The 13,755-nt window shown below is 49.9% G+C and overlaps 1 protein-coding gene across 1 annotated transcript in view; it reads left to right on the top strand.

Annotated features, from left to right (window-relative positions):
• Nucleotides 1-13,755, top strand: part of ALG13 (ALG13 UDP-N-acetylglucosaminyltransferase subunit) — a 302,253-nt gene that overhangs the window by 21,873 nt on the left and 266,625 nt on the right. The window contains exon 3 of the mRNA XM_075324885.1: nt 3,519-3,657. Within this exon, the coding sequence (XP_075181000.1) occupies nt 3,519-3,657 (139 nt within the window). The remainder of the gene's footprint in view (nt 1-3,518; nt 3,658-13,755) is intronic.

Consider the following 13,755-nt stretch of genomic DNA (forward strand, 5'->3'; position numbering starts at 1 on the left):
CTCAGGGTACGTGGACTCAGAGAGAGTCCACCCTTCAGATCAATGTTCTGGAAATCAGAGCAGTCTATCTTGCTCTGCGAGCCTTCCAACAGTGGCTGGAGGGCAAGCAGATCCGGATTCAGTCGGACAATTCCACAGCGGTGGCGTACATCAACCACCAAGGGGGAACACGCAGTCGACAAGCCTTTCAAGAAGTCCGGCGGATTCTGACGTGGGTGGAAAACACAGCATCCACCATATCCGCAGTTCACATCCCAGGCGTGGAAAACTGGGAAGCAGACTTTCTCAGTCGCCAGGGCATGGACGCAGGGGAATGGTCCCTTCACCCAGACGTGTTTCAGGAGATCTGTCGCCGCTGGGGGATGCCGGACGTCGACCTGATGGCGTCACGGCACAACAACAAGGTCCCGGTTTTCATGGCACGGTCTCACGATCACCGAGCTCTGGCGGCAGACGCCTTAGTTCAGGATTGGTCGCAGTTCCGACTACCTTATGTGTTCCCACCTCTGGCATTGTTGCCCAGAGTGATCCGCAAAATCAGGTCCGACTGCCGTTGCGCCATTCTCGTCGCTCCAGACTGGCCAAGGAGGTCGTGGTACCCGGATCTGTGGCATCTCACGGTAGGACAACCGTGGGCGCTACCAGGCCGTCCAGACTTGCTGTCTCAAGGGCCGTTTTTCCATCTGAATTCTGCGGCCCTGAACCTGACTGTGTGGCCATTGAGTCCTGGGTCCTAGGGACCTCAGGTTTATCTCATGATGTTGTTGCCACCATGAGACAGGCTAGGAAACCATCCTCCGCCAAGATCTACCACAGAACGTGGAAGATATTCTTATCTTGGTGCTCTGCTCAGGGAGTTTCTCCCTGGCCATTTGCATTGCCTATTTTTCTTTCCTTCCTGCAGTCTGGGTTGGAAAAAGGTTTGTCGCTTAGCTCCCTTAAAGGACAAGTTTCTGCGCTATCCGTATTCTTTCAGAAGCGCCTGGCGCGACTTCCTAAGGTACGCACGTTCCTGCAAGGGGTTTGTCATATCATTCCCCCTTACAAGCGGCCATTGGAACCCTGGGATCTGAACAAGGTTCTGATTGCTCTCCAGAAGCCACCTTTCGAGCCTATGAAGGAGATTTCCTTTTCTCGGCTTTCACAGAAAGTGGCTTTTCTGGTGGCGGTCACGTCTCTTCGGAGAGTGTCAGAGCTGGCGGCGTTATCTTGCAAATCTCCCTTCCTGGTGTTTCACCAAGACAAGGTAGTACTGCGTCCAATTCCAGAGTTTCTTCCCAAGGTGGTATCTTCCTTTCATCTCAATCAGGATATCACTTTACCATCTTTGTGTCCGCATCCAGTTCACCAATTTGAAAAGGGTTTACATCTGTTGGACCTGGTGAGAGCACTCAGGATCTACATTTCCCGCACGGCGTCTCTGCGCCGTTCGGATGCACTCTTTATCCTGGTCGCTGGTCAGCATAAAGGGTCGCAAGCTTCCAAATCCACCCTTGCGCGGTGGATCAAGGAACCAATTCTTCACGCCTACCGTTCTGCTGGGCTTCCGACTCCTTCTGGACTGAAGGCCCATTCTACCAGAGCCGTGGGTGCGTCCTGGGCATTACGGCATCAGGCTACGGCTCAGCAGGTGTGCCAGGCGGCTACCTGGTCGAGTCTGCACACTTTCACCAAGCATTATCAGGTGCATACCTACGCTTCGGCGGATGCCAGCCTAGGTAGACAAGTCCTGCAGGCGGCGGTGGCCCACCTGTAAGGAAGGGCTGCCTGACAGCCCGATCGCGAGGTATTATTTTACCCACCCAGGGACTGCTTTTGGACGTCCCAATTGTCTGGGTCTCCCAATTAGGAGCGAAAAAGAAGAAGGGAATTTTGTTTACTTACCGTAAATTCCTTTTCTTCTAGCTCCAATTGGGAGACCCAGCACCCGCCCTGTTTTTCTGAGGGTATTTGTTTTTCGGGTGCACATGTTGTTCATGTTAATAACTTACGTTCTCCGATATTGTTTATCGGATTGAATTTGTTTTTGAAACAGTTATTGGCTTTCCTCCTTCTTGCTTTTGCACTAAAACTGAAGGACCCGTGCTCCCACGGGGGGGTGTATAGCCAGAAGGGGAGGGGCCTTACACTTTTAAGTGTAGTACTTTGTGCGGCCTCCGGAGGCAGTATCTATACACCCAATTGTCTGGGTCTCCCAATTGGAGCTAGAAGAAAAGGAATTTACGGTAAGTAAACAAAATTCCCTTCTTTCAACTAATTAAGATTTCCCTGGTGGTGTAAAGAATTGGAGGGGTCAATACCACTAACTTTAATGCTGGTGGGTGGAATAGGGAGTTAATAGGGCTTTTGTTAGTGTTCCTCTGTACTGTGTATATTATACACATATAGTTTTACAGCACGCACATAATGTAAACTCTGAAGCACATACACAACACTGCTGCATGCACACACTCTTCTACATTATTACACAAAGCTCTGCTACAACACACTACGTCAAAGACCTGAGAGGTCCTTCGGCTACTCGGGAATAGCTGGTGGCTTTCTCTCCTGTCTTTCACTGATCAGACTATTCACTGTCGGATAGAAGAAAGAGCTGTATCTGTCACTGATGGGGGAAGGATCCCAATTCAAGGTCTTCCCAAATGATAGCAAATTACCTCCAAACTAGAAGACACACCCAGTTTTTAGAAGACATTTTTCTTGCTAACATGTGCATTTTGGATTGCCTTTCTGCTATGGTTTTTTTGGGGAGTTTTTGATGTTACAAAATATTTGCATCATATCTGCACCTGTTATTTAAATTAGGTTCAACCTATATTCTAACGTTAATCTATGGGAAGGCAAAAACCCCATGAGGCAGTTGGTAATTGCCCCATATTAGGGGAAAAATTCCTTTCTGACTCCACATACGTCAATGAGACTAGTTCCCTGAATAATGTCCCATCACAGAATTTACTGCTCATAACCGGTAATAATATATCTTTTCAAGAAAGCCATCCCTAGTCAATCATTAGCGTTCCATAGCCTCACTGCTCTTCCAGTAAAGAACCAGCGTCTGTGTTTCTCATTAGAACTTCTTTCCTCCAGACATAGAGGATGGCCCCTTGCAGGCCGGGGTATAAAATGATCATTTGAGAGATCTGTCTAAATGTAACATAAGGCAAAAGGTTATAACATCACTGTATATTTTGGTGTATTGGCTGTTATAGTTTGATTGAAAAAAAAATATGGTTTCTTCATTTCAAGGTTAGACGCAAATTGGTCAAACTCACAACTTGGTTCAGAAATCTGGGAGAATCGGTGTCTTGTTTTGAATCATATACAGTGTTATTTTGGTTCCTGCTTTTGATTATCTGCCGTGTTAAAGGTTATCCCTAACCTAGGACGTTATCACCTATCCCTCAGATAGGGGTGGGGAGGTGATGAACTGTTAAAGCTGGGAATAACCCTTTAATACATGATATTATGCTCTAGGTGAGGATTGTTCCGTATCTAATGCACGTGTTTTTGCATGACAGGTGCAGGGAGCTGCTTGGAAACACTTGAAGCACAAAAACCTCTTATAGTTGTCATCAATGAGAAACTAATGTCTAACCATCAGCTGGAGCTTGCAAAGCAACTTAATAAAGATGGGCACCTCTACTACTGTACATGCAGGTACAACAGGCCGGCACTTAATTCAGAATCTACTCTTGCTGAGTAGAGCTATATTTACATGTTGCTTTTTTGCTACTTTTTTATGCAAATTAAAGGGAACCTGTCATCAGAAATTTAGCTTGAAACCTAAAAGTTTCCCCCTCTGCAGCTCCTGGGCTGCATTCTAGCAAGGTTCCTGTACTTTTTGTGGCCCCTTTTAAACCAAATTAAATACTTTATAAACTTGTACCTTTTGCTATGTAAATTTTGTAAATCGTCCATGGGGGCGGGCTCTCTGGTGACCGTTGCTTTTCCTCCAGCACATTGACGCCGTCCCCCCACGCTCCATTTCATCCATCAGGACGCCGCCCACTGCGCCCGAGGTGCCGCCCACGCCAGGATCGCTGGTGACGTGTGTCACAAGCACGAGATTATGGGCGGCGCTGTGATTGCATCGCAAATGCCTGCCCATAATCTCGTGGACACGCTTTCCCCCACTGCCTCCAGCGTTCTGCGCAAGCACTCTCCGGCCAAATGACCTGACGTCACCTCCTTCCCATCTTACCCTGCAGCAGGGCAAGATGGGAAAGAGGTGACGTCGGGTCATCTGGCCAGCAAGCGCTTGCGCAGAACGCTGGAGGAAGAGGGGAAAGTGCAGTCACGAGGTTATGGGCGGCACTTGCTGATGACACTCACAGCGCCGCTCATAACCTCGTGCCTGCACAAAACGTCACCAGCGATCACACATGCACACAGTGCACGGCACCGCTACAGTCGCACAGCAGATGCGTGGGACCAGGGGCGGCGTCCTGAGATATAAAATTCAGCGTTTGGGGGGCGGCGTAAATCTGCTGGAGGAACAGCAACGGTCACCAGAGAGCCCGCCCCCATGGACGATTTACAAAATTTACATAGCAAAAGGTACAAGTTTATCAAGTATTTAATTTGGTTTAAAAGGGGCCACAAAAAGTACAGGAACCATGCTAGAATGCAGCCCAGGAGCTGCAGAGGGGGAAACTTTTAGGTTTAAAGCAAAATTTCTGATGACAGGTTCCCTTTAAGTGTAGATTTTTACAGTACAAGCAAAAGCTATGAGATATAAGCAATCTCACGCACACACACTTGTTTTTTTTTCCTGACTGAATTGGAGAACTGCAGCGTTTTTGAAAGAAGCAGCATGTCAATTTTTTTCAGTGTTTTTTCACCATGGAAAGCAGCGAGGAAATGCAAAAACACAACCATGCATTTCTGGATAATGAAACTAATGCTATTAAACATGTACCATAGACAAAGGACATGTAATCTGCAGCAAAAAATACAGCAAAACCTACTTTTTATAAGCAACTTTACTGCCAAGAGAGCTGTCTGCAGCAGAAAAGCAGCCGAAAAACAGCGTGTTAACATTTGTCTACGTGCTCATATTTTGTTTTTGACTTCTAAGCTTTTTATTTATTTTTGATTTAGTAAATAAAACAGAACAGTCAAATAAACAAAAACTTTACCCATTAGAATTTCAGCAAATGCACTAGTAATGGCAGTAACAAGTCAGTTTGGAATAAAAAATAAAATCACGCGTATTCACATTTCCTTAAGCACATAAACGCTGCATGTGCCTATTGGAGAAAGGTCAGATGGTTGTATCGCACCGATGAGGATCGCAGTGCTCTGACTGGCCAGCGGCTCCTGACCAGATGAATAGAAATATCTACTCTGACGCTCTGGTCGGGAGCCGCTGGCAAGTCCAAACTCTGTGCAGTGATCCTCGTCCATATGATATGGTCCTCTGCCTCTTCCCTTAGGCTATGTGCCCACGGGACAATGTACCCGCAGATAACCTATGGATTTATCTGGATTTTCTAGATAAATCCGCAGGTTTTTGCACGTACAGACACTCCCCATGTTATCCAATGGGTCGTGGGGAGTGTCTGTGTCCATGCTGCGGTATGTGGGGCTGCGGAATATGCTGCAGATGTCCCACAGCCGCACGTAACTGCATGTCAATTATTCCTGTGGAAATACCTGTGGATGTCTCGCCTTTCAACTAAGGAGATAGAGGCTGGGACCTCCGCACGAATGTCTGCAGGTTTACCACAGATATTTCGCTGGAATTCTGCAGCAATGGATAGATGCGGATTCCGGGGAGCTGCTGCGGGAAACCTGCGGATATATCCGCGAGTACATTGTCCGGTTGGCCTTATAGTGTATTCTTGCCCTGTTGTAATGGATACTACTGGATTGTACCATATATTCAGGTCTCATTCGTACATCTGCTTTTCAAGTGTGTGTTCTGTGTTTTTGCAGTTTCGTCTGAGACTGTTCACATACTTGTACTTTTTTGCAGATTCAGTGATCCGCCACAAAAAATAAATAAAAAAAACAGATCATGCATACCAATGCAAGACTATGGCCCAGTGAAAAACAGACAACACTGATACAACTAGGATGCCAGCAGTGTGTTGCATCTTAGTTCTGTCTTTACTGACTGTTTGCTAGGAGAAGCTTCAAAAACCTCCATTTTTTTCTTTTTCATACAATAAAGCTGATGGTAACCTGACACTCGCAAACACTGATGAAAATCTGATGCAGCACACTTGTAAATCAGTCATTTCTTTGTCGCTCCATTGGGAGACCCAGACAATTGGGTGTATAGCTTCTGCCTCCGGAGGCCACACAAAGTATTACACTTTAAAAGTGTAACCCCTCCCCTCTGCCTATACACCCTCCCGTGCATCACGGGCTCCTCAGTTTTATGCTTTGTGTGGAAGGAGGCACACATCCACTCATGCATTCTCAGATTAGTTATATCGGTTGGAAGAAAAAAGGACCCCCACGGGGCCCCCGGCATGTTCCCTTCTCACCCCACTATGTCGGCGGTGCTGTTAAGGTTGAGGTACCCATTGCGGGTACACAGGCCGGAGCTTCATGCCGTTTTCCTTCACCATCCCTTAGTGGCTCTGGGAGAAGTGGGATTCTGACCGGTCATCCATTCACTGGGACCGGGCTCCCTCCGCAGCCCCTGTGGGAATCTGCTGGACAGGAGTCTATTCATCCTCAGGGACCGGGCCCTGCATCTATAAGGTACTCTGTGTCCCCATGGGGACTGTGCATGGAGCGCCTTCCCGGACGCTGCAGCAGCTGCTGATTTGTGAAGACCGGCGGACTTCCGCGCCTGCTTGTCGGCCGCGGTCTTAAATTTAGTCCCCGGCTTCATCGCGGCCTAGTAGCAAAAATCCCGCCCCCGGGCCTGCCTGTCAGGGGTAAGGGCGGGACGGCCGGCCTGACGTCAGCTGTGAGGGCCGGAGCATCCTGTATGTTTCCTCCCCCCTCACTGATCACTGTGGGGACCCCAGATTCCCGCACTTTTCTAGCACCGCCCACGGCTCCACTCCTCCCCTGAGAGCTCCGGCAGCCATGTTTTTGGCATTCTGCCGGTGGAGGATTATCAGAGAAGAGCTCTGCAGCTCTGGGAGACCTAAGGCAGGGAATCTGGAGGACACACACTCCGCTTTTTAGCGGTCGGTAAGCCACACCGGTCACCCGGTGCTGGTCCCCCCCAGGGTGCCGGAATAGATACATATTTCTGTTCGGTCGGGCTGTATACCCCTTCCCATATACCCTCAGTGATCACTCTCCTAGGAGACAACAGCATGTCGTCCACAAGGAGCAAAGGTGCTAAGGCACAGGGTTTTTTTGCGACCTGTACCTCTTGTGGGGCTATGTTACCTGCGGGTTCCACCTACCCTCACTGTGAGCAATGCTCGACCCCTGTTTCGCTTGCTCAGCCGGAGCCTCGGTCACTAGTGGGCCACTCCGCTCAGGTAGACCCCCCTGCTCCCCCTGTCCAGGCGGCAGGGACAGAGTTTGCTGCGTTTGCTGAGAAACTCTCTGAGTCACTTTCAAGTGCGTTTTTCGATCACTCTAACTTCAGAGATGCTGTCCAGAAGCCCAGAGCGGTTCCGGACAAGCGCTTTACTAAGCGCCTTACTGACACACGTTACCCCTTCCCCTCTGACGTAGTTAAGGGTTGGGCTCAGTGTCCCAAGGTGGATCCTCCAGTCTCTAGATTCGCGGCTAGATCTGTGGTATCGGTGGCAGATGGTTCATCGCTAAAAGATGCCACTGACAGGCAGATAGAGCTCCTGGTGAAATCCATCTATGAAGCCACGGGCGCGTCTTTTCCCCCGGCCTTTGCAGCCGTGTGGGCACTACAAGCTATCTCAGCTTGTCTGGCTGAGATTAATGCAGTCACACGTAATTCTGCTCCGCAGGTTGCGTCTCTTGACTTCTCAAGCGTCAGCTTTTTCTTCCTACGCCATGAACGCAGTCCTAGACTCTGCTAGCCGTACAGCGGTGGCATCCGCTAATTCTGTGGCAGTCCGCAGGGCCATGTGGCTGCGCGAATGGAAGGCAGACTCTGCCTCCAAGAGGTTCTTAACCGGTTTGCCGTTTTCTGGCGACCGATTGTTTGGCGAACGATTGGATGAGATTATTAAGGAATCCAAGGGAAAGGACTCCTCCTTACCCCAGTCCAAACCTAAGAGACCTCAGCAACGGAAAATTCAATCGAGGTTTCGGTCCTTTCGTCCCTCCGCCAAGTCCCAATCCGCTTCGTCCAGCAGGCCGGAGAAAGGCCAGAGGAACTCCTATGCGTGGCGGTCTAAGTCACGCCCCCAAAAGGCCGCCGGAGGCGCTGCCTCCAAGGCGGCCTCCTCATGACTCTCGGCATCCCCGAACCGCATCCTCGGTCGGTGGCAGGCTCTCCCGCTTTTGCGACGCCTGGTGGCCACATGTTCAAGACCGATGGGTGAGAGACATTCTGTCTCACGGTTACAGGATAGAGTTCAGCTCTCGTCCTCAGACTCGTTTCTTCAGAACCTCTCTGCCCCCCGCTCGGGCCGACGCACTTTTTCAGGCAGTGGACACTCTGAAGACAGAGGGAGTTGTGATCCCTGTTCCCCCTCAGGAACATGGTCGCGGCTTTTACTCCAACTTGTTCGTGGTGCCAAAGAAGGACAGATCATTCCGTCCCGTTCTGGACCTCAAACTGCTCAACAGACATGTGAGCACCAGACGGTTTCGGATGGAATCTCTCCGCTCGGTCATCGCCTCGATGTCACAAGGAGACTTCCTAGCATCGATCGACATCAAGGATGCTTATCTCCATGTGCCGATCGCACCCGAACATCAACGCTTCTTGCGTTTCGCCATCGGGGACGAACACCTTCAGTTCGTGGCATTGCCTTTCGGCCTGGCGACAGCCCCACGGGTGTTCACCAAAGTCATGGCATCCGTTGTGGCGGTCCTACACTCTCAGGGCCACTCGGTGATTCCCTACTTAGATGATCTCCTAGTCAGGGCACCTTCTCGGGTGGCGTGTCAACACAGCCTTACAGTCGCTCTGGCGACTCTCCAGCAGTTCGGGTGGATAATCAACTTCCCAAAATCCCAGTTGACACCGACCCAATCACTGACTTACCTCGGGATGGAGTTTCATACACAGCAGTAGTCAAGCTACCGCTGGACAAACAGCTTTCTCTGCAGGCAGGGGTGCAATCTCTTCTTCGGGGTCAGTCATACCCCTTGAGGCGCCTCATGCACTTCCTGGGGAAGATGGTGGCAGCGATGGAGGCAGTGCCGTTTGCGCAATTCCATCTGCGGCCACTCCAATGGGACATTCTCCGCAAATGGGACAGGAGGTCGACTTCCCTCGACAGGAACGTCTCTCTGTCCAATGCAACCAAGACGTCTCTTCAGTGGTGGCTCCTTCCCAATCCTCTATCGCAAGGAAAATCCTTCCTACCCCCAACCTGGGCTGTGGTCACCACGGACGCGAGCCTGTCAGGGTGGGGAGCGGTTTTCCTCCACCACAGGGCTCAGGGAACCTGGACTCCGGTAGAGTCCTCCCTTCAGATCAATGTTCTGAAGATGAGGGCAGTGTATCTAGCCTTATTGGCCTTCCATCGGTGGCTGGAGGGCAGACAGATCCGTATACAGTCGGACAACGCCACTGCCGTCGCATACATCAACCATCAGGGCGGCACGCGCAGTCGTCAGGCCTTCCAGGAAGTCAGGCGGATTCTGCAGTGGGTGGAAGCCACAGCCTCCACGATCTCCGCAGTTTACATCCCGGGCGTAGAAAACTGGGAAGCAGATTTTCTCAGTCGTCGGGGCATGGACGCGGGGGAATGGTCTCTTCACCCAGACGTGTTTCGAGAGATCTGTCGCCGCTGGGGAACGCCGGACGTCGATCTCATGGCGTCACGACACAACAACAAGGTCCCGGCCTTCATGGCACGGTCTCAGGATCACAGGGCTCTGGCGGCGGACGCATTAGTTCAGGATTGGTCGCAGTTTCGACTGCCTTATGTATTTCCTCCTCTGGCGATGCTGCCCAGAGTGTTACGCAAGATCAGGTCCGACTGTCGTCGCGCCATTCTCGTCGCTCCAGATTGGCCGAGGCGATCGTGGTACCCGGATCTGTGGCATCTCACGGTGGGTCAACCGTGGGCGCTTCCAGACCGCCCAGACTTGCTGTCACAAGGGCCGTTTTTCCATCTGAATTCTGTGGCCCTCAACCTGACTGTGTGGCCATTGAGTCCTGGCTCCTAGCGTCCTCAGGATTATCTCAGAATGTCATTGCCACCATGAGACAAGCCAGGAAGCCAACGTCCGCCAAGATCTATTACAGATCTTGGCGGATCTTCTTATCCTGGTGCTCTGATAATGGTTTTTCTCCCTGGCCGTTTGCCTTACCCACTTTTCTTTCATTCCTTCAATCCGGAATGGACAAGGGTTTGTCACTCGGCTCTCTCAAGGGACAAGTATCGGCGCTCTCCGTATTTTTTCAAAAGCGCCTGGCCAGGCTTCCGCAGGTCCGCACGTTCCTGCAGGGAGTTTGCCATATAGTCCCACCTTACAAGCGTCCGCTGGAACCCTGGGACCTTAACAGGGTGCTAACGGCTCTTCAGAAACCACCTTTCGAGCCGCTGCGGGATGTCTCTTTATCACGTCTTTCGCAGAAGGTGGCATTTCTAGTGGCAGTTACATCACTCCGAAGAGTGTCGGAGCTTGCAGCGCTGTCATGCAAAGCCCCCTTCCTGGTTTTTCACCAGGATAAGGTGGTTCTGCGTCCTGTCCCGGAATTTCTCCCTAAGGTGGTATCCCCTTTTCATCTCAATCAGGATATCTCCTTGCCTTCATTTTGCCCTAATCCAATTCACCAATGTGAAAAGGATTTGCACTCTTTGGATCTGGTGAGAGCACTCCGGTTCTACGTGTCTCGCACGGCGCCCCTGCGTCGTTCAGATGCGCTCTTTGTCCTTGTCGCTGGCCAGCATAAGGGTTCGCAGGCTTCCAAGTCAACCTTGGCTCGGTGGATCAAGGAACCGATTCTTGAAGCCTACCGTTCTTCTGGGCTTCCGCTTCCTTCAGGGCTGAAAGCCCATTCTACCAGAGCCGTGGGTGCGTCCTGGGCATTGCGGCACCGGGCTACGGCTCAGCAGGTGTGTCAGGCAGCTACCTGGTCGAGTCTGCACACCTTCACGAAACACTATCAGGTGCATACCTATGCTTCGGCAGACGCCAGTCTAGGTAGGCGAGTCCTTCAGGCGGCGGTTGCCCACCTGTAAGAGGGGGCCGTTTCGGCTCTTTTTATCGAGGTATTCTTTTACGCACCCAGGGACTGCTTTTGGACGTCCCAATTGTCTGGGTCTCCCAATGGAGCGACAAAGAAGAAGGGAATTTTGTTTACTTACCGTAAATTCCTTTTCTTCTAGCTCCTATTGGGAGACCCAGCACCCGCCCCTGTGCCCTTCGGGCTGTTGTTCTTTTGTGTACACATGTTGTTCATGTTGAATTGTTCTTTTGGTTCATGGTTCAGTTCTCCGAACATCCTTCGGATTGAATTTACCTTAGACCAATTTATAAGTTTTTCCTCCTTCCTGCTTTTGCACCAAAACTGAGGAGCCCGTGATGCACGGGAGGGTGTATAGGCAGAGGGGAGGGGTTACACTTTTAAAGTGTAATACTTTGTGTGGCCTCCGGAGGCAGAAGCTATACACCCAATTGTCTGGGTCTCCCAATAGGAGCTAGAAGAAAAGGAATTTACGGTAAGTAAACAAAATTCCCTTCTTTTTTGTGTACTAGAAAAATTGATATCTGAATGAGGCACAATACTTGTATATAACTAATTCACACTGTTGTTTTCCTATTTTAGATTGCATTCTAATCAGTTTAAAATTTGTGATCTCAGTATTGTTGCAGTTTGCCCATTGGCCACCAGATGTCAGTGCAAACTCCATTATGATAGTCTGGCTGTTTACAGTCAATGTGTTAAAGGGATCCTGTCTGGTCAGACAACGCTATGAACCTGCAGATACAGGGTTAATCTGCAGGTTATTAGTGTTATGAAAGTGCTTGGCCGCAGTACTGAAAGTGCAGCAACTGTGAGAAAATAAACTTTATTCCTCCTGGAAGACGCTGGCTTTCAGCAATGCATGGGTGCGGGCCCAGCTACAGTCACCCCTCACCATAGTGTGAGCAGCAGCGGTATCCACTCCACGACACTCTGATAGCTGGCTATACACTGATGCACTTTAGAGCCGGCTGTCAGAGTGCCTGGTCATTACAGCTGGCACTCACACTACCTGCAGGTTAATAGCGGTGTCTGACCTGACGAGTCCCCTTTTAAGCACCACTCAAGCATTTGGGTTTTTTTTCGCTGGAGTGGTGCTTTAAATGTAAGTCCCTGATTTCTGTCTCATACTTTCTTGCCGTTGTCTTCTATTATCGTTGCTCTAGTCGGTCTCTGTCAATTTCTGACTTTCCGGCAGCTCTAGTGTTTCATGGAGCGCGCCGGAGGTCACAACTCAGTACAAATCTATAAGAGCCTTGTTCTGTCTCTCATAGTTACATTGAGCGTTTGTAACGTAACTTCTGACTTTCAGATGGTCAGAAGTAGTGTCGAGCGGATCCGAACTATAAAAATCCGTATCAGCGCGGTTTCAGCGTCCGATCCGCGTCCGACCTGGATCCGGGAATCTGGCTGCACGATCCGGGTTCGGGATTTTTTTTTTTTTCCACTCACTCTCTGTCACTCTCTCGTCCCGGATCCGCACCCCCATTGACTTACATTGGGCCGGATTTCTGGGGCAACCCGCGATGGATCCGCCGGACCCGGATTATTAGCAATCTGCTCAACTCTAGTCAGAAGTTACAAGCACAAAATGGCATCATTAGACCAGAGTGGCGGCGAAAAAATGAAATTGCCAGAGGATGAGCATAAGACACGGAAAAGGGGACTTAGATTTAAAAGCTCCACTCCAGCTCTAAACAAAAAAAAACAAAACACCAAAACACAGGAGTAGTGCTTTAAATATAAAATTGTCATCAAGACAGAAATGCCATGAAATCTATGAATATTTCCATATTATGACCAAATAATAAGTTGGGCTTTCACCTGTACTTGCTGTAAGGTTTTTTTTTTTTGTTTTTTTTTTTTTTTTGTCCACACTCCTGCATATTCTCCAGAGGGAGAAGATATAAAACAGTCTTAGTGACAGTGATTGCATGCCAATACTATCCCTAGTACAGTATAATAGCATCACTGTATGGTTAAAGGGAACCTGTCACCACTTTTTTGGCCTATAAGCTGTGGCCACCACCGGGCTCTTATATACAGCATGTTAGAATGCTGTATATAAGAGCCCAGGCCGGAGGTATAAAATAAAAAACACTTTATAATACTTGCCTAACGGTCGCGCTGTGGGCCTTATGGGCGTCTCCGTTGTCTGGGCCATCTTTGTTCTCCTTCTCTAGCGGCGGTGCATTATGGGTCCGACGTCATCCACACTCGCCAGCATTCAGGTCGTGAGCAGGGCAGATCAAAATATTGTAGTGCGCCTGCGCAGGACCGGCGAGTGTGTATGACGTAGCCGCGTCATGCACACAGGCTTCAGAAAGAGGACTAAGTTGGCCGAAAGACGTGGCGCTGGCACCGGAGAACGGAGACGCCCCTTAGTCCCACCGCAGCGACCGTTAGGTAAGCATTATTAAGTGTTTTTTATGTTATACCCCCGGCCTGGGCTCTTATACACAGCATTCTAACATGCTGTATATAAG

This window comes from Anomaloglossus baeobatrachus, chromosome 9 (assembly GCF_048569485.1).
Source record: "Anomaloglossus baeobatrachus isolate aAnoBae1 chromosome 9, aAnoBae1.hap1, whole genome shotgun sequence".
NCBI lineage: Eukaryota > Metazoa > Chordata > Amphibia > Anura > Aromobatidae > Anomaloglossus > Anomaloglossus baeobatrachus.